The sequence below is a fragment of the Neolamprologus brichardi genome, chromosome 7 (assembly GCF_056152115.1).
Source record: "Neolamprologus brichardi isolate AB-2024 chromosome 7, ASM5615211v1, whole genome shotgun sequence".
Classification (NCBI taxonomy): domain Eukaryota; kingdom Metazoa; phylum Chordata; class Actinopteri; order Cichliformes; family Cichlidae; genus Neolamprologus; species Neolamprologus brichardi.
This window is the reverse complement of record NC_142110.1, coordinates 60,705,912-60,730,396: the sequence shown is the minus strand read 5'-3', so window position 1 is coordinate 60,730,396 and position 24,485 is coordinate 60,705,912. Positions and strand designations below refer to the sequence as shown.

The 24,485-nt window shown below is 40.5% G+C and overlaps 2 protein-coding genes and 1 pseudogene across 2 annotated transcripts; all 3 read right to left on the bottom strand.

Annotated features, from left to right (window-relative positions):
- Positions 1 to 1,898: 1,898 nt before the first annotated feature.
- On the bottom strand, positions 1,899 to 23,613 carry LOC102777576 (LIM/homeobox protein LMX-1.2-like). The gene is made up of 7 exons (XM_087842726.1): positions 23,547 to 23,613; positions 22,469 to 22,655; positions 9,030 to 9,262; positions 8,678 to 8,853; positions 7,691 to 7,768; positions 3,568 to 3,634; positions 1,899 to 2,122 (listed from the first exon to the last, which is right to left on the bottom strand). Exons 1-7 carry the CDS (start codon positions 23,611 to 23,613, stop codon positions 1,899 to 1,901), a joined length of 1,032 nt encoding a protein of 343 aa, XP_087698852.1.
- On the bottom strand, positions 4,872 to 5,563 carry LOC148102270 (uncharacterized; annotated as a pseudogene).
- Positions 15,849 to 18,015, bottom strand: LOC148102269 (uncharacterized). The gene is made up of 4 exons (XM_087844460.1): positions 17,911 to 18,015; positions 16,776 to 17,495; positions 16,331 to 16,571; positions 15,849 to 16,240 (listed from the first exon to the last, which is right to left on the bottom strand). Exons 1-4 carry the CDS (start codon positions 18,013 to 18,015, stop codon positions 15,849 to 15,851), a joined length of 1,458 nt encoding a protein of 485 aa, XP_087700586.1.
- Positions 23,614 to 24,485: the final 872 nt, after the last annotated feature.

Here is a 24,485-nt window from a genome sequence, read left to right as displayed (position 1 = left end):
CGACCCTGAAAAGGATAAGCGGAAGCGAATGGCTGAATGGATCTGTGTATCCTATACTAAAGGAGGTTACAAACAAAGTACTTAAGTATTTTTTATACATATTATTAAAAGAACTTAACCAGCTTATCATTATGGCTACCATGCAGATAATTCCAAGTCACTTATCTCAGTTAGCAACCTTCCTAAGCATATTTGACTATTTTTCTGCACCTCTAGCCTTGCTGAGCACTCAGAGTGCTTTTACACTACTTTTATGACTTTGACAATATAGCTTAAATGGTGTTTAAATAAAAAGAGCATTAGTTGTTTCTCAAAGAATAAAAAAATAAGTAGATAAGAATTCAAGGCAATTAATTGTTTATTTTAAGTACCAACACTTAGTAAAGCAGCAAATTTAAAATGCATCCCTGATCATTTCTAGCTGACCCCATTGGAAAAAAATAAATAGCAAAGTCACACTAAACACAGAATATAAACAATGTATATAGTATGATAAATAGATTAAAACATGATATTGTATTTTTTTTTTAAATAGAACCTCCTTTATTTATTGTATGTGCATGCTGGTGAGAAATAAATAACTTAGTCCATTCTAACATGCAAAAATGCACGTTCTTCAAGAATAGTATATGTAGATGGAATACTATATACCTTCAACAATGGGTATCAATCAGCTGGCTCACATAATACTTCACATAACAAAAATATAATATTTGCTTAACTTCTCCTTTAGAACAACTTACAGTATTATTCGGGTATGTTTACTGAGTGGCACATAGAGAAACACAAAGCTCTGTGCTTCTGAGACACTGTTTGAAGTACTTCAATAAATCTTTAAGTTGAACTAGTTCAGAACAGACAAACTGCAAAATGTTTACAATATTAGTACAGAGCATTATTATTCTTGTCCAATAAATATACACTGCTTAAAAAAATAATAAAGGAACGTGTTGAAAATATATTTTATCTCAATGGGGAAAAAATCACGTTGGGTATCCATAGTAATATGGACTATCAAGCTACAGGGGGCTGAAGTCAAAATCACTGTGAAAATTGAAGTTAACAAATGATGGCAGGCTAGTCCATTTTGTTGAAATTCCATTGCGATAACTGAGAATGATACTCATTAGTTTGTATGCCATGACAAAATCAGGGCATGCTTTTACAGTAAGTAATGAGATGATAAATCATGTCCAGTGGGATCTCCTCCCAGCTCTGAAACAGCACATCACTGAGTTCATGGACAGTCTGAGGTGCAACCTGTCAGTGTTAGATGGATAGAAACATAATGTCCAAGAGGATGGATTTAAAAAGGTGAGTGTTGGGACCAGTCAATGATATCAATTCCTTCATCCTCCAGGAACTGCCTACATACTCTTGCCACATGAGGCCGAGCATTGTCACACACCAGGAGGAACCCAGGACCCATTGTACTAACGTAGGGGCTGACAGTGGGTCTAAGGATTTCATCCTGATACCTAATAGTGGCATTGCTTAGCCAATAGAGGTGTGATAACATGAATATTCCTTCCTGTACCATCACTGACCCACCAGTAAACCAGTCATTCTCAGCCAGTCATCTCATTTCAGCCAGCTAGTAAAATTACACATACACAGCTATGAACTAACACTTTCAATACTATTGCATTTTGCTGTGAAACAGGACTCAACTAGTTCTGATCCTAATTAACCGCCTGTCCACCAAAAAGAAAATAGCTTAAAAGGCAATCCCACTGCAACAAAACAGGTTTTGTGAAACAAAGGAATCCAGTATCTGCTTTAGGTGCGCCTTTCCTTGGATAGAGGTTAGTCTGGTGTATTTGGTTGGCCTCGGTCATATTTAGTTGCTTGCTGTTTTGTGTCTTATGGCCAAGTAGACTCTGTGCCTTTTGTCTGCATTATTGTGGGCTCACCGTCCACAGCCTGGTAGGAGGTATGGTGGGCTGAGAAGGACTGAAACTGATGATGTGTCTTAAGAAGTATGAGCTTTGCATGGAGTAAAGACAGTCAATGGTGTTCCCCACCCTTTCATGTAAAGAGGCTTCATCTGGAGTGGCCATGAAGCAATCATTTAGACTTGTCAGAGAGGTCTCACTGTCAATGTCATGGATGAAGTCAATACCTGTCAAAATTAGAGAAGAAGAAGATATAAACAAGTAAAAACAAGAACCATGTAGAGAGAGTTTAATAATATTTTATTACAAATTATACATAACCTGAGCCGCTGCTAACAAAGTTCTGTTATTATCAATGTTCTATTTAAAATATAGGTTGGAAAAAGTGCAGGGAATTGTTTAACTTATTTAGAAAGACAGACAAAAGAAACCAGAAGAGATTAACTGAACATCTTATCAAACCTTTATCTTGTACATGTCCATTTTATTTCTCTAAGTTACCAATCGGTTATATTCACCTCCTACCTCCTTAGTTACTACTACTACCTCAGTTAACACCAAAAATTTGTGCTGTTCTTTCACTACTTATTTAGACTTGTATTTATCTTCAGAAATTAGTAAATCACTGTGTCAGCTCAGGTTGAGCAGTCTGGAGAGAAAGAGAGGCACAGCTGAGATGGTTTGTGAATAGGATTGTGGATATATTGCTCAAAGGATGCTGAATATAGAAGTGCCAGACATATTGAAAAGACATGTAAATATTGTATATCGTATAGAGGTAAATACACAAATAAAATTGCCAGTTTAGATCTGACATTTTATCCTGATATTATACAACACAATGACAGTATTGTCTGTTTGTTCGAAGCAGCTGTTTCATTCATTTTCCTTTTCTATTTTATTGACCTATTCTCCTGCAGGACTTAAGCAGCACACCAATGTTAAAATGTTCTTGTACAACAACGTGTCTTACATAGAAACAAATAAATCATCATTATCATTGGCTGTTTGATCTTAAAGATGTCTCACCTAACATTTCATTTGCTAATCTCACCTTCAAACAACCGGCTGCTTGCTGCTGGGTTGCTTAGTTCGTTTGGTTAACAGCAGCGGCTTCGACTCTAATAAACCCTGTTGCCATGCCAATATTGACATGCTGGAAGTCCCTGAACAGACAGAAGCAGTGCTTGCCAAACCAGTGAGACACTTATCTAAACTGTCTGTTCATATCCACTGTGAGACCACAGTGGCAATAAGCCCACTAGCCATGTGGAACTATATTGCAGAGAGAATCTCAGCTCCCGCTTTATAGCTCTGCTGTTGAAAAATCCATATTTACCAGCAGAGATGAAATTCTGGTTTAACAATATGGGGCGTGCTAAAAACTACAAAACTCGGAGTGTTTGCTGAGTGACTTTACTCTTTTTATTGTTCCAATAAAAAATTTAATATTTCAAGCTGTCTCTCCTCAAATTATTGATAAATCACTTAGCTTTCTGGAATCGCTGTTATTAGAATTCTAAAGGACAGATTGTAATGACAGTTACATTTCTAATGTCCTTCTGCCCCATTGACGCAGAAGGACATCAGTGGTGGTGCGTTTCATTTTGCTACATTAGAGAAAAGTAGCAAAAAAAAGGAACTGGAAATGCAAACAAAGATAAATCCTTACCTTGGCCTAGCCTTTGGCTGGTGTGTTGCTCCTGCTGTTGCTGTTGTCTGCGGGCTAACTTCTTCATCTGCAAATAAATAAATAGTAAACAGTTTGATACATGACTGACAGGCAAACAAGCAGACACACACACACAACCAAAAACACACATGCAATACTGTGCAAAGTCTTGTGCTGTTTCTTTATATTGTGGTTCTAAGGACCAGCAATTTTTCTAAGCAATGTTCTTAAGGTCTTTCAAAGATATTTTTTGGACATAGCACTTTAGGTACTTTGTTACTTGCAGCTCATAACTGCAACAAATAATTAGTTCCCACAGTGTTTTCAGGAAAAGGTTTGTATTGTGCATGCCAAATGGATTGAGCAGTTGCCCGGGTATGAGTGTGGGGCAGCATTACAGCATACAGTAAAGAGGACTGTGTCATGTGAAGCGGAGCCACATAGGAACTTGATAAGACCAGTAAAGCAGACAGCCATAAAGACAAAACACGGAGGTGACTCTTGGACTTCCTTTCTTGGGGCGGTCCTCATGTGAGCTAATTTCTGTTTTGAAGCTTTATTTTCATGTATGCACATGTTTCAGTAAATCAATGCTCCTATTTATCATTTTCTAGCAAAATGTAAAGAAATCAGAGGTAGTTTAAGACTTTTACTCAATATTGTACCAATGCATCATTCTAGTTTCTAAAAATGGAATCTGTTCTTCAGTAACAGACATAATGCGAGAGGCAAAGTACACCCAGAACAGGTCTCTTGTACGCTGGCTTGGCCTCTCTGATACCTCTTTTTAGATCAGATCTGACTGCACTGTACTGCATTCAGTCACCAATCTGAAAGCAGCATCACGTTCTTTCAGTGTGACTTGGACCTCTTTATCCATCCAAGGTTTCTGGTTGGAATACACCTGCAGAAGGTTGTCTACAGTGACGCTGTCGACACAGAAGTTGATCTATGAGAGCACCGATGTTGTGTGCTCTGTTGGTGTTCAAACACACTCCAGTCTGTGTTTTCAAAAGAAAGAATGGACAACTGGTCTGAAGAACCCAGATGTGGTAACGGTTGTTCTGTAGCCTTTTTGGATGTTCAAGATTCAAAGCGCCTATTGTCATGTGTGCAAAGAAAAAGCATTTCTCTGTACAATGAAATTCTTATTGGTTAATATGTACAAATAGATTAAATACAAATAGGAATAAATAAGTGGAGACAGCAAAAAATTGAAGTGTTAAATAGATTTATGTGCAAAAGAGCTATGAGCTCATGAGATGACCTGATGTGCAAAAATTATTATTACTAGTTAAAATAGGTCAGCTGTTCAAGAGTCTGATAGCAGTGGGGAAGAAGGAGTTGTTGAGTCGGGATCTTCTATATTTCACACTTCTAAACCTTTGTCCCGAGGGCAGAAGTGTGAACAGTCCGTGTTGGGGGTGTGTGGGGTCTTTGAGGATGGAAGCAGTTCTCTTCTGGACTCTGCGATGGTAGATGCTCTGCAGAGAGGGCAGCGGAGTCCTGGTGATCTTCTCTGCAGCTGCTATCACTCTCTGCAGGCGTTTGCGGTCCATAGCAGTAGTGCTGCCGTACCATGCAGTGATGCAGCTGGTCAGGGTGCTCTCCACAATGCAGCTGTAGAACCTGCCAAGGATCTTGGTCAACATACCAAATTTCCTCAGCCTCCTCAGGAAATACAGCCACTGCTGAGCCACACCAGCTGTGTGGTGTTCAGTGTCCAGGTGAGGTCCTCAGTGATGTAGACGCCCAGGTATCTAAAGCTGCTCACCCTCTCCACTTCCACACACAAAGTGAGTGACTTTGAGTGGGATGTCAGTATTGAAGGCGGAGCTGTAATCAACAAAAAGTACCGTGATGTATGAGCCTTTGTTGCTGTAGGCTTTATCCAGTGTATTTTTCCACCTTGTTGCACAATTAAATGCTGTTCAAACCTGGGGAATTCTGTCCAGGATTTCTGTTGACTGCTTATTGCCTTGTGCAGCTCATCCATGGTTGAGTTAGCATTAGCATCGGGTGGTACATACACAGCCATTACCATGATGACAGTAAACTCATAAGGTATGTAGATAGTAGGGGTGCAACGAAACTCGTATCGATATTGAACCATTCGATACAGTGCATTCGGTTCGGTACGCATATGTATCGAACAATACAAATTTTTAAATTTATTTTATCAACTTTTCTTCTGACGATACTGTCTGTGTTGAGAGCTCAGTGGATCTGCGTTCGACTAGTTCGCCTAGGCTGCACTGTCGAGCACAGATCCACTGAACGCAGCGCAAGCTAGCAAGACAGAAGCGAAGCTCGTTGCAACATGGCAAATTGAACCTCCCCCACCCTCATTTAGATCTGGCCTTTGGAACTATTTTGGTCTTCATGTGACGTATGCCCCTGAAGGTAAGCGTGTCATGGACAAAAGTAAAACAGTATGTCGGATGTGCCACGCAATGCTCAATTACATTGGTGGGAACTAGCGCGTTAGCGCAGTTTGCTCGTTAACGTGTTGCCGTCCAGCCCCATGCACGGGGCGATCCGCGGTAGCTCGTTAACAGAGATTTGCCGTGTTGTGGCGTTAACGTCATTTCAGATTAATGCTGACAGCACTAGTGGGAACACAACGAATATGACTGCACATTTACCCCGACATCATCCTAGTGAAAAGACAAGTGGAAACAGACAAAAACAACAAGCACGCATGCTACAAACTTTACCCGAGTCATTTAGACAGCCGTTAGCACATGATTCTCCTTATGGGGACCTGATATGTTTAATATGCTGCTGAGAATATAGCCCAGAAGAAGCGTATAGTATAGCTTTTATTTTGGAAAGAGCCAGTTCTCTGTAATAAACTCTGTTTTCCAAAGATGAGGGATTTCTCAATCAGATAGATTTATTTTTTTTATTACTTTGTTGTTTCAGCAACATTAAATTTAAAAACTGTACTTTTGAGTGAAAATATATATTTATAATTTTAATAAATGACAAATTAAAAAGGCATGAACATTTTTTTGTATCGAAAAAATATCGAACCGTGACACCAAAGTATCGAACCGAACCGAACCGTGAATTTTGTGTATTGTTGCACCCCTAGTAGATAGGTCTGCATTTAACAGTCAAATATTCCAAATCAGAACAGTGGCTGTCTACAGTCTTTTGTCTCTTTAGACCAGCTGTCATTGATCTAGATGCATAAACCCCCAATGTTGGTGAGGCAAATACTCGGGAGCGGTGGCTTAAATGTTTTTTTTCTTTAACCGTGCTACCGGGCCCACCCTGCAGCCTCGCTTTCGCCTCCTTTGTTTACACTTCCTTTTGGGCTTGCAGCACGCCTGGAGTTCTTATTATGTCCTCCGTAATGCTGTGGAAGTGGTGATAGTCCAACATAATGTTCCTTGCACAGTGTAATCCCAAACTCAGAAGGTCCTGAGTAGATACTACTCGCCATACAGTAGTAAAAAACACATACATCCACACATATACATGTAGAAAATCTAGAAAAGCAAGCACCGAATGTGGAGAGCAGTAAGCCACTGTGTCTATGTGTGCGTCGATGTCTTGTGGAAGGAGGGAACCTAACATGCATGTCTGTGGAAAGCCAGAGTACCTCGAGAGATTTTTTAAAAAACTATGTTGTTTTTTTAATTTACAAAGAAGAAATTAGTAGACATGCAAGAGCAATGAATGGCTGTTAAATTAAACGGCATGATTATGATATATTTTAGACTTGAGCAAGTATTGCATCAGACCGATGATGGACAATAGTAAAACCCCTGTAGCTAGTGAGACTATGATGAGTTTATTCTCTCAAATGCCACCAAGCCAGACAAATTAGATTAGAAACTCTCAGTACACTGAAGCTTGACTGATGAAAAACTGATTACATAACTAAGGACTTTTGGGAATAAACAGTGCCCATTTTCAGAGGATGCAATGTGGGGGGCCATCAGCGACTAAGACTTCTGTGAAACACCTAAAGGCTCATTTTGCTTAGAAGAAGCAATTTAAAAATTGTAACTGTAGTCCAACAATGTGAATGCTTAGAAGTTACAACCATATAATTATGACAGCTACGTTATGCATGTATAAATGCTTATAGCTTTGGGGATGTGCTCCTTACCTTTGCTCTCTGGTTCTGGAACCAGACTTGGACCACACGAACACTAAGTCCAGTCTCTGCAGCCAGGGTCTCTCTTACCTGTAAATCCCAGCACAATTAAATTTTATTATTATTGTTGTTGTTGTCGTCATTATTATTATTTTATTATTATTAATAATAAAAACAATTATATTAATAAAATAATTAATACTATTAGTATTCTTACTTTTTTATTATAACAAATACATAAAAAAAAAAACCCAACATGCTTCCATTAAACAAACTCTTCTGGGCTGTAACTGTGTAATGCATTAACCAGTTTTCCGGCAGTGCAGGCATTTGCTTTATTAGCTTTAAATTCTACTACCCTCAGTGTCACCCTTGATAGAGGACAACTGTAGACACACCAGCTCAGAAGTATAAATACAACACACACATGTATACAACAACATAATCTATTACAATGTAGGCTCGTTGATGCAGGATTGACAAAACCCTATTTTTTTTAAAAAAAAGAAAAGAAAATGACTTACATCTAGACAAAATGTTGCTTGGAAATAAGATAATTTTCATGACAACATAAATAAGGTTTTGTGCTTAAACATATTAATTTTTTTTGCATATATGTGTTAATAAGTTTAATGAATTCTCAACTGTTAATTCATTCAACTCCTCATTTTAAATTTGGGTTGTTAAAACTAGAGGAACTAATTTTTAAGTTTCGATGTTAAAATAATTTTAAATATTTGCTTGGCTGGTTGTCTTGGGGCCTTTTCCTTCATATTTAAACTGCTACTTTTATTAAGAACATAATACAGTTTTTCTACTATGACTAAGAAATAGACTTGAGGTGACTGCTGTTAAGCATTGATGCTATATAAACGAAATGATACTGAATTCAAATGTAATGTAAGAAATGAAATGCAATGTAATTGTAGTACTTGATGCGTGCTTTTTCACTCAAATATACCAGTATACAATTATAATATACTCTATACCTCTACTCACCTTTCTGCAGGGTTTGGAAGAAACCTCAAAAGAGGCCTTAAAGGCTCTCTGCTGCGGGGTGGTCAGGATGGTGCGTGGGCGTTTGGGCCTTAGGGGTTCTTTGCTGTCACTGCTGCATTTCCTGATTGATAGGGTTTTTTCTGATTTCACATCCTCATCCTCATCCTCACTCTTATCTGTCACCAGACACAAATAATTCCATTAATCCCTTTGTTTAATTGTTGCTGCAGATTTGACTTGAGTTCAGTTTTTTGCATTGCATGGGAATTTTCCATTTCTAGATAAAGTCATCAATTAGGTGCGTTCCTTTTGATTCAGTTCTTTTCTTTAATAATCTGCTATAAAATATTACCTGAGTCTGTGATGTCTGGACTGAGTGTACTGAGCAGGGCCCTCTCTCTCTCATAGTCAGTCTTGCACAGCAGCTGACCTTCTTTCAGTACAAACTCATCTCCTTTACTCAGCTGGCGCTGGCAGACACAGCAGCAGAAGCAGCTGAGATGGTAAACACTGTCCAGAGCTCGCATAACAAACTCTGTGGGCGCTATCTTTCCAAGACAGTTGCTACACTCCACAGCAAACAACCTGAGCACAAGGGGAAGGAAGAACAGTGTTATTGATGCAGCATTTATAGGGAAAATTGTGTTTGACATATTTTTCCTTGCAATTGAATCATTCTAGCAGTTATGTTTCTCCTCCAACAGAGTGCGGAGGAGGAGCAATGAGATTGCTGCTGTTAATCCACCTATCAGTCACATAACACAAAAGCTACCAAGCTAAATCTAATAAAAGTTGTTTTTCCTTCTGACCATAATTCAACACATTTTGCTGCTCAAATTGAAATTCGGGTGAAAAATTATTTGTCACGCTGAAAAACCTACTAATTTCACTGATTATTTTCATTTGAATGGGTTTACAAACTGGCGTACTCAAACAACAGTTTTCAACAGTATTTAAACACAAGAGGCTTCTCTTTAAAATGTCTTCTTTCTACAGTTTTCTCACCATCCCATTACCGCTGAAGTGTAAAGTTATCAGAATCAGAATACTTTATTAATCCCGAAGGAAATTAGAGTTACAGCAGGCAGCACGCTAATGGCGCATGCGCACTTACAGAGGAACCTTTGTAAGTGCGCAATTTACAGGATCTCTGTGGCTTTTAAACCACAAAACACTAAGTTTGATGGATAATTTTCCATAAATTGTTACTTTAATTAAGGTACCAAAGTAACACCTAGGTTAAAAAAAACTGAATCTAGTTTTGGTGTTACTTTTCTGTTACTTTTAGCCACAGCTAACGTTTGTCACAGGAAGCGTCGCTTACCTTTGATTCCACTGAATCACAACCATGTCTAAATTTCATGTGTGTGTTCATGTCCTGCTAACAATAACTGGAGCTTGCCAATCTTAGAGGCCAGTAGTTTTTTTTTTTTCTTTTGGTTGTTTCTCTATGAGCCTCTGGTCTAATGGAAAACTGATTAGACCAGAGGAGACTAGTGTGCTTTACAAGTTGCTGCTGGATCTGGTATCACTGCTCTGAGAGACCGTTTTTGTACAATGACAATAAAAGGCTAGTCTATTCTAGTTACCATTGGTATCTTTGTGGTCACAGCACATGAGCTTCTGTGTAGATACGTTTTTGTAATTTATTAGTTAAAGAGTGGGAGAGGAGGAAAGAGGTAGCATTAGGCGGGTACACAAGAGTCTTTGGACAGCTGCACTGTTCCTTTCTAATGACACTATCCTTCTCTGTTCAATATTTTTTCTCCCATTCCCCATATCTCATTGATCTTCTCTTTCAACCTTTGTCTTACCATTTGTCAATTCAGAAAGTGAGAAGAACATTTGCCATAAAGGCCCTTTAAAAAAAGATGGACAGAGTATATAAAGTATAAGACATTGCCAAGTAAAATTAACAAATAAAAACACACCACAATCTGGTTTAAATCACTGTTTACCTTACAAAATAAAACAGCTTGAGATGGCTGTTGTGAACTGGTGGCAGATGAATGTTAAGTTGCATTTTAGATTTTTAGTGATAGACTATGCTGCTACTAATTAACTTGAGATTCTGTCAAATATGACGATTGCCTCAACTGCCCTTTGTTAGAAATACCTTATTTGATAGTTACTTTTTACATTAATTGCAATGTATGCTGATAATAGAGTTGTGTAACAGAACCACGACAGACCCGATGATGAGTTCATGGTTTTCAGCATTTCTTTATTTAACACTTTTATTCTCCTGGTCGCTGTACAACAACAGTCAGCTGCAGCTCCGCCGCTCACAGCCCGACACATATCAACAACAACAACATAATGACAGACAGCACAGCTTTTTATGCCGGCAGAGGCGTGATTGCATCCATCTCCCCTGCAACAACACCTCAGACCACGCACTGCCGACGTTGATACACTCCTCATTAAATGGATATAAGCATTAACCACATGGTGTGAAGGGATAACTAAGAGGGATAGAAAGAGTTGAGTGAAGGTGAATTGCTACACGCTTACAGAACACACTATCAGACAGGAAGGGCTGCTTGTCCTTGGGTGTATGATAACAGGGTGCTCATTTTCATGCATAAAAATAAAACATCCCTGGTAACAACTGTAAGGTAGGGAGGGTTTTTTTCATACAGGACAAGATCCCTGACTGGAGGTTAATGACTGCTGTCATGTGGAAGGACCCCGAGGAGAACAAATCAAGTCTAAACCATGGCACCTCTCCATCAATAGCCAATGAAAATTATTTCCGGTTGTCATGTGTCTAATATATGCTTTGAATTATGAACTGTGCTTCACTTCTCCACGTGCAGACTGCCTGACATTGAGAAGTCCACAGCTGTGCAAGCCAAATCTTTAACTGCCTGATAACTGCTAGATTGTCTCCTGAACTTCTCTCAGCAAAAAAACAAAAAACAAACACCACACCTTGATTCACTCAGTTATCAATAGTGTGAGCAGTTACACAACTCACCAAGAATGTTTGCAATGCTGTTAATAAATAAATTTGCATAAGTAAAGGAAATTAAAATTCTATTTTATTTATATAGCGCCAAATCACAACAACAGTCGCCTCAAGGTGCTTTATATTATAAGGTAGAGCCTACAATAATACATACAGAGAAAAACCCAACAATCATATGACCCCCTATGAGCAAGCACTTTGTGACAGTGGGGAAATAAAAAATCCCCTTTAGCAGGAAGAAACTTCTGGCAGAACCAGGCTCAGTTAGGGGCGACCATCTGCTGCAACTGGTTGGGGCGAGAGACCACAGCTTCTCTGCAACTTAAAAAACACAACAACAACTTTTCAAGCTTGCATAGACTGCAACAGTTTAAATCCTCTTTTATACGTAAACGTATAATTTTTACAACCTTTTGTTTTTCAGTTGTTGTGGGCTTTCATATATGCTATAAACAAAGTGTACTAAAGTAAAATAAAAGCCTGGAAAGAAATGTGTGGAAAATACAGTGTAAGAAGAGTTGGTTAGACTAGTCTACACCCCTAATAATTGTGAATGAAGGGGAAATATTATTTATTCTTTCCTCTGAAATACCCCAAAGATACTCATTACATTAAAAAAAAAAAAAGTACATTATATACTGTTTCGCCTTGCCAAGTATCATCAGGAATCAGTAAGTATGTTTAGGCACTCGAAAAAAGTCCCATGCTGTATTATACAGTGCAATGTGTCATCTTTGAAAGGCAGAGTGAAAACGTCTTTCTATTTGCAAGCTTTTAGTTATATTTAGAGGCAGGCAAAAGCAAAGGGTTCATTTTTTTTTTTAATTTCAAAACACTTAGAGTCTGTGTCATATATGGAATATAAAAATTATTTTTAATGTTTAAGATCCATATTGTGAGAATCACACATTTACTTTTGTTTAATATTATACAGAAATGACAAAAGGGTTTTTCCACTACTCCTACTCCCCTTTTTCACCGATAGCTCTACTGATAGCCGAGATCATTACCATGCTAAAAACATGTTGAAGTGAGTTTCTAGAGAATCTCTAGGCTTTACTATGAATTTTTGAGCTTTCACTGAACAAACAGCAAATCCATTCTCTGAATACTGATTTTTTCCCCCCTGCCTCCTTCATAGACATCTTTTGATTACTCTGGCTAATTAAAAGTCCATCAAGCTGCCACCCAAAGCCACCACCCACTCATCCACCCAACCTCCTCTTTTAGGTCACCCAGCTCCATGAAGAGGGAGAACAAACAAGACAATAGTGAAGGAACACACACAGTCTGTTTTTACTGCTTCATTCTTTTCCTCTCCTCTTATCCTCTTTAATCCTGTACCTCTTTATGCTTATTAAGCTGCTGGAAGCATAGGGCACAGGTCCAATGGGTTAAAGCTCCACCAAAGAGTTGACTCTAGCACTGAAAGGCCAAAAAGAACTGAAGAGGACTTTGCGTGATTGCACTGTTGAAAGATCTAATGGTAGTTTTCTATGTTTATAATTCCCTCTATCTATCTATCTATCTATCTATCCTTCCGTACTTGACAGTGTTCAAGGTCAACTGTTTTGTGCATGTGTTGTATGTGAGTGTATGAGGTGTAAATGAGTATGACTGTGTGAAAACTAGAGTGGTAATAAAATTGAGGGGACAGATGCAACATGAGAATATGATTGCTGGCCTCTCCCTGAAAACCCTCAATGTCTAAGGTGCAGGTAAAATAGCAGCGAAGAGGCGACTGGAACTACGTCATCAACCTCACCCACCAACCTCTGGATAACACAACTGCCCCCAAGCCTTAAAAAATAAAGTCATTATAGCTCATGTGTCATGTGCTGTAATTACTTTATTATTTATTATTTGTTTCATTAATATAAAAGTAACTAGAACTTAAAACAATCTCCAACCTGAAGTCACGTCCCTTCCCGGGAAAACTAAAGGAAGAGGAGAAAGGGAAGTAAAATCTGAAAGGAAACTGTAACGGCTACAACCAACTCCTGATATAACACACTATTTAGACACCCTCTCCAACGGAAGTAACATGATATCGTCCTCTCACATCCACACATGGTGTACACACTGCTTTGAAAGGCCCAACAGCTTTGTTTGCTCTCCTCCTTTTCCCCTTTATACGCTGTGCCCACGACTATGAGGAGAAACACCTGCTGTCAGAGGGAGGACAAATCCAACAGAGAAAGGGGAGCGAGAGAAAACCACACACATATAGCACCATTGCTGCAACAGTTGTCAGAGGGATGCGGGGGGTAGACAACTGTACGCGGAAAGAGAGATTTCTTACACCCCACTGCAAGGTAAGGAAAAGCAAATCCGGAACCAACACCAGCAGCAAGCGCCAACCCCAGTCTGGCTCAACAAGTTCCAACAAGCCCCATCTAAATGTCCGGTCATCTTGATGTTACACTGTCACACAAAGATTTTTCTGCTTTAACAGCATGGCTTGTTATTAATAAAACAGCTGCAGCAGTAAGAAGACAAAGAGGTAATTTCATGACACAAATCAGTACATATTTAAAACACACTTTACCTGAAACACTGCTTTTTGTGTTGTATGTGTGTCTTTTGTCTCTTTCTAATGTGACAGCGCTGACATACTGGGCTGTTAAAGGGGCACAAGCTGTATTAAAAACTAACTCATCTCTCCTGTGAGGAGTTTCTTGCTAAGTTCTGCAGTGTTTTTGACAAGGGTTCAAACCTCAGTGCCTCTGCTTTTTTCCCTGAGGCCATTTGTCTATTGATCTTTGGATTCTGGCAGAAGACATGGGATTGCAGTAAAAGGCCCCTCAAGGAGCTTTCTAAATGATGAACTAAATGATGAGCTATCCTCGCTTGAATCCCCGCCCTATAAGTGTTTCCAAGTCATTGCTCTCAATGGAAAAAGACTACTCAACATAACTCACAAAACCCAGCTGGCAACTCCCACTGTCTCAGGCAACCACACAGAACAAATATGCCTCTATCTATTTGTTGCACCACTCGCTCCTCTCGTCCTCGGTCATTTATGGCTAAGAGAGAATAATCCCAACACTAAATAGAGAAAAAAAAATTTTTATTTCTAGTTGGAGCACTCACTGTCATCAATTCTGTTTGAAAAATACTATCCATCATTCTCCTCTTAGCCTCCCCCATCTCCACCTGATCTAAATGGTAAATGGCCTGTATTTATATAGCACTTTACTAGTCCCTAAGGACCCCAAAGCGCTTTACACATCCAGTCATTCACCCATTCACACACACATTCACACACTGTGTCACGGCGAGTGAGAAGAGCCGTGTGGAAAAGGTAAAGGAGGATCCAAACGCAGGCAGTTGTGAAGGTGTGAAGGTGATTTATTGAATACGAAATATAGATAGGCAAACGGCAAAACGGAGAACTAAACTATACTGGGACAACTAAACTACTGAGCATGAACAAGAACACGAACCTGGACATAAAGGAAGGAAGACGATGGTACATGACGATGACGGCAGGGAACACACGAATAAAACATGGTGGATACACAGACGGACCAGCAACTACAATGACAAAAGACGCGACTTAAATGCACACAGAGAAACACAGGGAGATTACACACAGGTGGGGAACACAGCTGGGAGTAATCAACAAGACGAGACAGAGGGAAAACTGAACACACTCACATGAGACGCAGACCTTCACAATAAAACAGGAAACAAGAACACTACACAAAGACGCAGACTCGACACTGAGGGGTGGACAGAAAATAATACATGAAAGTCAAACAATACATGAGACCACAATTCCTGAAACATGGATAAACAGAAACATGAAACTCTAATAATAAACATCATCAACACAACAAGAGAACAAGAAAACAGTCCCTGATGCAAAATTAAACCAAAACATAATAAACTCAAAATACTGGGCTGAAACTGACCCAGAACCGTGACAGTAACCCCCCCCCCCCCCCCCCCCCCCCCCAAGGACTGGCTCCCGACAGCCCTAAACAAAAGAAAACAGAGCACCAGACCAGGGCGGACGGAGGGGGTCAAGGAAGGAGGGTCCGAAACAAAAAACAAGGAGCACAAGAGTCCAAATCAGTCCAAAGACGTAAGAAAACAGTCCAACACAAAACAAGACCATTCATGAGTCCAAGAACACAGGAAAACAGAATCAAAACCAAAAACCAAACCAGAGCTCAACAAGAGTCCATGAAAAGTTCAGGGGGTCGACCCGGAGGTCGACAGCACAGGGCAAAAACAGTTCTGGGGGCCGACCGTGCACACGGCAACAGCGGCAGTGCAGACAAAACCAATCAGGAGGCCGGCCACTTGGAAGGCAGTGGCGGCCACTGAGCAGGTCCGGAGGCCGGCCGCGAAACCAGTGGTGTCGACGAACTCTCTCCGGAGGCCGGCCTTGAAAAGCGGCCGGCAGAGGCGAGGCGGGACAGGATGAGCTGGGTCCAATGACGGTGTGGCAACCGCAGGGCCAGACGAGGCAGGGCCAGACGAGGCTGAAGCAGACGCTGAAGCTGGACCAGGCGAAGACAAAGTCACGGAGGCTGGGCCAGGCGTGGATGAAGACACAGAGGCTGGGCCAAGCGTAGATGAGGCTGACGCTGCAGGCGTGGATGAGGCTGATGCTGCAGGTGTAGATGAAGACACTGCTGCGGAACCTGACGGCAGCGTGGTGGCTGCAGAACCTGGCAGTGGCGATGCTGCAGGAGATGATGCTGCAGGCGACAATGTGGATGCAGGAGGCGGTGATGCTGCGGATGCAGCAGGCGGTGATGTGGATGCTGCAGGTGACGGCATAGAAGTCGCAGGGGATGATTCAGCAGGTGACGGCTGAACAGACGTCCCCGGACCGTCAGCTGACATGAGGATGTGCTGGCTGGGTCCTCCAGGACCCCCAGCAGACGAGGCGTGGTGCTGGGTGGGCTCCTCGGACCCACCAGCTAACTTGGCTTGAAGCTGGACGGGTGACTCGGGCCCTCCAGCAGACGTGACTTGAGGCTGGACGGGCTCCTCGGGCCCACCAGCGGACTGGGCTTGAGGCTGGAGGGGCAACTTGGGCCCTCCAGCGGACTTGGCTTGAGGCTGGATGGGCTTCTTGGGCCCTCCAGCAGACGTGACATGAGGCTGGACGGGCTTCTCCGGCCCTCCAGCAGATGTGACATGAGGCTGGACGGGCTCCTCGGAACCTCCAGCAGACGTGGCATGAGGCTGGACGGGCTCCTCGGGCCTTCCAGCAGACGTGACATGAGGCTGGACGGGCTCCTCGGAACCTCCAGCTAACTTGGCTTGAGGCTGGACGGGCGGCTTGGGCCCTCCAGCTGACAAAACTTGAGGCTGGCTGGGTTCTCCCGAACCCCCAGCTGACGTGGCTTGAGGCTGGACGGGCTCCTCTGGCCCTCCAGCTGAGATAGACGGCTGAATAGGTCCTTCTGATCCTCCAGCAGAGGACGGAGGCAGAAGGGCGAACTCACTGAAGCTCTCAGCAGGGGATGACGGCTGAGACTGCTCAGAAAAGTTCTCGGGTGAAGTTGCTGGAGCTGGTGGCTTAACCTCCAGGGGTCCAGAGTTGGCTGGCGACTGGCACCAAACCTCTGGGGAGGCCCTGGAGGGAGTTACTTTCTCAGAGATGACCATCTTCTGAGAACCAGCTAAAGTTTTTATGTAGTATGTTCCCTGCTTGTAATGAGACGGTGAGGGTGGTGACTGAATGAAAGAGTGGTCAGGCTGCTGAACTAGTGGCAACTGAGCTACAGGTAGCAAAGATGACGGTGGTGGTGGAGTGGCTGACTGAACTGCGGGCAGCTGGGCTGCTGACTGAACTGCTAACTGTATTGCAGACCCAACGTTAGACTGTGGTGAACGTGTGGATGGGAGAACATGATCAGGAAAAACTGTTTCGGTGAGGTTTACAGCTTCCCCTGAATGAATTAGTGCAGGTGAAAAAGAGTCCCAAACATTTCCATTTTCTAACTTCAAAATACCAGGCTTGGAAACAACAGAGTGGAAACAGTCATTAACACAGAACGTGGGCAACGGGTGAAGTGTCTTGCCTGATCTAGCTTCAGTACCCCGTGTATCTTGTTTAGATTAAGTACTTTAAAAAGCCCTGTCTCTCTTTCTCTTCCTCCTCACATAATTTACTATCAACTATCAATTCGCTATCAACCTTTATCCTAGTGGACCTTTGCCCACTAGCAGTTTATATAGTTTATCCAAACTGGAAAAAGAAGACATGGAGAAATACATAACAGACTCACTGACTAACATTCTTTCTGCCTTCCAGGCACTTGTCAATGACGCCCTTCGGGATATCATCAATCACCTTGTTTTTGCCTACTTGTATTACATCACACAATTCCTTACATGACATTGTGGCTGTGGCTCAGGTGGTAGAGCAGATCAGCTACTGACTGGAAGGTTGGTGGTTTGATCCTTGGCTTCCCCCAGTCTGTATGCCAAATGTCCTTGGGAAAGATACTAACCCCAAGTTAGCTCCATCGGAGCATGAATGAATGTGTGTGAATGTTGCTTAGATTGCACTTGTGTATAGAAGAAAGTGCTTGGGTGAATGAGGCATGTTGTATACAGTGCTTGGAGTACTCCAGGAGAGAAGAAAGGCGCTATCAGTCCATTTACCTTGTGTTCGTTTGTCTTATAGTCAAGCATCTCAGTCATCACTGATGCCGAGTTGTAGATCACCTGCTTGGTTTCGGTGATGATCGCAGTAGAGATTGTTTATAGTGCTGTAGTCACATCTTGTAGAAGACCTTCAGATGATATGGTGACCTTCAGAGTGGACAATGGTGCTTTAAGAGGAGCAGACAGGCCCAAAGAAAATCCCATATAGAGATAATGTGACAGTAAGTCAGCCCGCTATCAGTGTGCTGCTCCTGTCTGGAAGACGCCTCAATACAACAGGCAAGACCACCAAGCTGCAGGATTCCCCCTCCAGCAACACAACAAATAGTGGGAGTAACACACACATTTAATGAAAGCTCTTAAAACATGTGGTTATCCCAATTGGGCTTTCATCAAATCAACAAAGATGAATAGAAAAGAAGGTCAGACACCAACTAGCGAGAAACAGAAAGCCAAACAGAACAACATTGCCATGTCTTGCTTAGCAGATAAACTCAGGAGAATTTTCTTAAAGCATGACATCCCTGTGCACTTCCCACCCAGTGACAGCCTCAGACAAAAATTGGTTCATCCCAAGGACAAAACTCCCAAACACAAGCTAAACAACACAGTGTCTGCGTTGAAGTGCAGCAAGTAGAGCTCAGACCTCTATATTGCAAAAACCAATGAGCCACACTGTAAATACATGGCACAGCATAAAAGAGCCACCTTGACAGGACATGACTCAACTGTCCATCTGCATTTAAACAATAAAACTCAATTTTTCAAGGATGCCAATGTTCAGATTTTGGGCAGAAAAGACAAATGGTTTGAAAGAGGAGTAAAGTAAGCCATTTATGTCCAGTGTGAATTCCCATTTTTGAACAGACAACAACTGTCTGACACTACAATGCAATTTTGAGATCTTTTCCCAGCCACCCTAATGTCCACTCACATCTTGCATTAGGTGATCTCAAGGGCATATGATAGGGTGAGGCAAGGCAGTGGTTTCACCTGAAACCTCTGCTGATAATGACCCACACCCCTTTTCACACCTATCCTCATGTGATGAGGCACATGATCAATAGTGGGTCAACGATCCTCTCAAGGGACAGTCCCCACTTGGGTTTATTATAATGCTCTATTGAAACTCTTACAGTCAGTGCGATTACTGGCTCTTGTATGTTCAGTAAAAAATCCAGAAAATAGTTTTGTGATACATGTCACCAACAGGTTTCCAACAACATTCAGCTCTTTTACCCATTTTGAGTGGCTTTAACAAAAATACATTATTTTCACTATGAAAATGAACAATGGTTGTGCAACTAATTATTAATTATTTATCAAATGTGTAGCCTACATGCTGTCTTTAAAGTAGAGATGGCACGATACCACTTTTTTATGTCCGATACCGATACCGATATCATAAATTTGGATATCTGCCGATACCGATATGAACCCGATATAGTGTGTTTTTGAATCAATAAAACGTTTTTTTTAATATCTTGCTGCATTTTGTATAAGTTTATACTCAAGTTTAAATAAATAACAACAATAAAGCTATTCTGTTATACCTGTATGTAAAAAATATACCTCGCCCAAAATATTTCATAGTTCAGCAACACTGATCAATCTAATAAACTTAAACCTCCCCCATCCTCCCTATTCTGGTATTTTAAAGAGTACATAGCAGAAATATTAAGCAACCTAACTAATAGGGTTGCAAACTCCCAGCAAAAAAAAAATAGGGAACCACCCCCCACCACATGATGCTTAATCGATGTAATCAAATTTAATTTGATGCAGTGTGGGAAAATGCACAGAAATAAATTATTTTTCAAGAATAATTAAATAGATTCAACATCTTTCTTCAACAGAATTGCAGACTGCACAGATGGTATCTTCCCAAAGGAAAAAGTACTATAGCTTACTAGGGTATATTAGACTTAACAGTTACTATATACAGTAATGGACTGCTATATATTTTACATCAGATTAAAACTTTGGGTGTAAGAGTCAGATAATTATTTATTAAAAGCTAGACATTTTAAATGAGAATAAGAAAGAAAAGTATGTCTTTGTGCCCCCTTTTCCCTGTTCATGCCCTATCGGCCCCCCTGGCTAAACTTTGCTAGATCCGCCCCTGCACAGTTACCAGCCGTCAGCTGTAGAAAAAGATCCTGGTGTAGAAAGTAATATTAAATAAATTCTAACAACAGCTTATCAAGCTTAATAGTGCTGCTGTTGTTCAGCCGCTGGTTTCCTCTTTCTGGTGAGAAGTGGGCCAAAAACTAAGAAGAGAGACGGACTTGCCACAGAAAAGCCGATCAGCTGATCATTAAGCAGTTTCATGATTGAAGTAGCAGCAGGAGAGAGAGAGAGGGAGGCAGTCGCTCCATATATCTGTTGTTAAGCTTAACGTGGGAATGCTTTACAAACATTCAGAGATGAACTTACACACTTGCTTTACTTCTCTCTGGGAAAACTTCCTCGGAGATGAAATGCTGGTTTGGTAGCCAGGCTACAAATACACACAGCCGCTCTATCACATGAGGTATACTGCTGTGACGTGCTACGGTTATGAGCCGAGTTACGCCATGTTGCAAGTTTTGTGAAGTGCTTTTTTTTTATATTTAATGGATCATTACATTTTTTATTTCTCGCCAATATCCGATCCAGTAATTTGGGTCAGTATCGGACCTATACCTATACGTAATATCAGATCGGTCCATCTCTACTTTAAAGTATTTAAAAATAAAACAAAGGAAAAAATGGTATCAATTAAAATGTGTTTCATAGCCTACATCTGTCACCTGATGCCTTATCCTTTTAATTTTGTTGAACCTTAGTAGCAATGTTAGTAGAAATGCATCAAAGGCTAGTTTTGAGTGGCCCCAGGTCTGGATTCCAAAAGAAAAAGTAACAGAGGAAAATAATACAGTTTATTTACAATTTTCTTTGTTTGGTATGCTTAACCTGTAGTGAGAAGTTGCAAACAACAACAAATACATTAATTCATTAATTGAAAAAAGAAAATTGTGGAAAGACATTTCAGAGAAACCACACTTCATTTGGTGAGAACCGTCCATGTGCAGATAAAAGAAACAGAGTAAATTCACAACTGGAGAGCAGTTCGATCTTTATGTCATCTTAGAGGAGACACTTAGGCTGCCATTTGCTTTAGACAGGTGGTGCACAAAGACATTCACAGTAAGGTGTTCAAGTATAAAATACTGATTGATTGATTGATTGATTGATTGATTGATCATTTATTTCGAGCATGTCTGATATGAGGTTTCCAACTGATTTTATTGTCAAGTATCAATGCTAAGAAATTAGTCTCCTTTACTATACCATCAAAGATGGGCTATGACATCTGCAGCAAATTGTCCCAATAAGCTACTTTCAATATGATTAATTTACACAGACGACAGAGTAGTGGCTCCATAGGTTTACTAATACCTCAGGTTTACAAATTTACCTCACAATCAGAAGATCCCCAGTTTGATCCCTGTAAGAGACACAAATCCCTTTGTGGGCAGGGTAAGTGGCATTTCCAGACAATTAAGAGTAGAGGCACCTGATTAAACTGTGTTATCTTCCTTTAAAGCAGCTCCATACAGATGTTTTAAGATGAAAATTTCTAAATAATGAATCTTTTGATAATAAAGATTACAGACCCCTATGATAACACGCATCAGTTTCTTCTTCTATTTTCTATCTTCCAAATAACGTAATAACTAAACTTTAATTTCTAACTCCTTAAAAGAACGTTTACATCAATGCACCACAGTGGATACTTAGAACTGTATTAAAGAGATTTTTGGGATGCCAGTAGCTCCATTTAAAATAAAATTACTGGAAGCATTACAATTAATTATGGAATTGTTAAATTTTAATATTTATTATTTTATGAATCAAGAATAAACGCCTTTCAAAAACAAATAAATAAGACATCTTTTAGGAGTCAAGGTGCATATGTAAAAATGTAACCCGTAAAAAATAAACAGAAAGGCAATCAATGTGCTAGGACTAAACAACAACAAAAAAGCCAGATTATAAAACGTGCTCAAGGTTAAATTTGCATAAAAAGCGCCTTCAAATAAACAAAAACAACCCAGTTTATACTCTTTTCTCTTACTTTGAGCCACTGGCTGACTGGGCCCACAGAGGCCAAGTCCATGGATACAGAGAAGCGTTCTTACTGTTGGTAGTCGCTCTTGCAGTACGGCTTTGTGTCTCTGAAGTAGCAGGTGTCGGTGAGCGGTTGCTGGCACGCAGCGCACTGAAGGCACTTCTGGTGCCAGGACGCGCCATTGACCCTCATCAGGAAACGGTCTGAAATGATCTGCGCGCAGCCCTCACACACGGCCCGCTGTCGAAAGTCAGCGCCTGATTGACAACAGAACAGACATGAGCCGCATGAACTAGAAGGCTACAGCTGATGTAAAAGGGGAGAATGCTCCCAAAACTGCGACTGTGATTTGCACATAGCCCTGTAACTCGGGAATATGAATTATTTGTTAAATGTCCGAATCATCCAAATAAAGCGCTACCCAGACGAACCTGCAAGTCACAAAGCTCTTGCTGGAATATAGAGGTCATCATGTAAGCACATAAAAAAAATATGTCCATTCTACTGGAAAAAATCTGCAAACCTGGTAACAAAAAATAAATTCACTTTTTTTTGCGAATACATAAAAAATTAATTTCTTCTCTTGTTTATTTATACGTTTTCCCTAGAATGGTTCATTTCAGTAAATCAAGAGAATCGCCTGAGTGAATAAAGAGGACAGAACCTGCTGGGGTTGTATATTCGTATTAAACGCTACTTATATTTTTATAACGACTAAAGAATTCTCTTAGAGGTTTATTGAGAAAACTAGTGGGAGAGTTTCAGTGTTGTACGCCATAAATTAACACAGGGATTATTCATATCTCTTTAAACCGAAACATAATTTTAAAAACAACAACATAAAACATAACTAAATAAAATAAACAACAAGACTGCCCCAGAAGCAGGAAATATAACAACGTAATTTGAAAGAGTTTTTATGTTAGAAATTATGCGTCGTAGCAGCACACATATAAAACATGTTTCATAAAATCAAGTGGGGAACATGTAGCCATAATAATATCATGAAAATATAAAACTGAAAACACAGTCTCGAACCTGGACAGACCCAGAAACAAAGGCGTTGCAAAATTAGCTTACACTCTTCCAAACCTGTCAGGAGATGGGAAAGCCGACCATCCCGTTGTGCAGACAAAAAACAAACTCACCGATCTTACCATCCAAAGAACTGGTATCGCTCCGCAGTTGATCCTTCATTTCAAAGTCATTCAACATCTTTAAAAAGGTAGTGGAGTTAGCCTTGCTGTTCGAGTCGCACGTCTCCATATAATAGCTACACTTGTTGCAATTTCCATAAGCCGTGAGATCCAGGCCTGTGGCTCGTTTTTCACATCTACAGTCTCTGCTGCCTGAGAGTAAAATATGGGCAAAATCAAGAGCACATAAATGGTCGCAAAGATGAAACCTTCAACAAGTTTGCACCTCTTGTAAGTCAAGAGGTCTGCACTGAAACTCTCAAGCACCCCTGAACTTGATATCTCAGCCGTGATCTCTCTATACAGGGCAACAGCAGAGATATGAAGCCTACCCATGCTCTCCGGCACAGCATTTTCTTGGCACTGCTGTGGATAGATCCCCCTGCACACAATGGAAGGAAAGAACAATCCTTTCCAAACTGTGTTGTTTATATGCGACAACTGTATCAGTCGGCAGACACCCCACATATGGTGGTGACCACAAAAAATGAATTAGTTTGTGTTAATCGTATACAAACGAATTAAACTCAAAATACAAATAATAGACGGGGCATCGTGACACTCATTTACAATATGTGCAGTTTGACACAACCATATAGCTCTCTTTCTCTCGCTCTTGCTTACAATCAAGCAGCCAAAGTAAATACGAGTAACTACATACATGTAACAATAAATATAATAATATGTTTATATTATAAATATAATATAAAAATAATATAAATAAAAATACTCCTAGCTGGTGTTATCAACTTGCAAAATAAAAACAGAAACAATATCAAAAATATTTTGCAATACTAAAATTAAATGAAAATACTAACTTGACTAAATTGAGTCTACAACCCGGGTAACATAACGACTACAATTTTTATCTGAAATTATTTCTTATCCATA

Bases quoted from the DNA above. Each gene is read 5' to 3' on its own strand.
- LOC148102269 (XM_087844460.1), bottom strand. From the start codon at position 18,015: ATGTCATGTAAGGAATTGTGTGATGTAATACAAGTAGGCAAAAACAAG. The intron at 17,496-17,910 runs GTTAGTCAGTGA...CGTTCACCACAG, and splicing joins GCCTGGAAGGCAGAAAGAAT to TCTAACGTTGGGTCTGCAAT. The intron at 16,572-16,775 runs GTCCAGCCTCAT...GGTGGGTCCGAG, and splicing joins CTGGAGGGCCGGAGAAGCCC to GAGCCCACCCAGCACCACGC.
- LOC102777576 (XM_087842726.1), bottom strand. From the start codon at position 23,613: ATGTTGAATGACTTTGAAATGAAGGATCAACTGCGGAGCGATACCAGT. The intron at 7,769-8,677 runs GTGAGTAGAGGT...TGGGATTTACAG, and splicing joins CTTCCAAACCCTGCAGAAAG to GTAAGAGAGACCCTGGCTGC. The intron at 3,635-7,690 runs GTAAGGAGCACA...ATTTATTTGCAG, and splicing joins TCCAGAACCAGAGAGCAAAG to ATGAAGAAGTTAGCCCGCAG.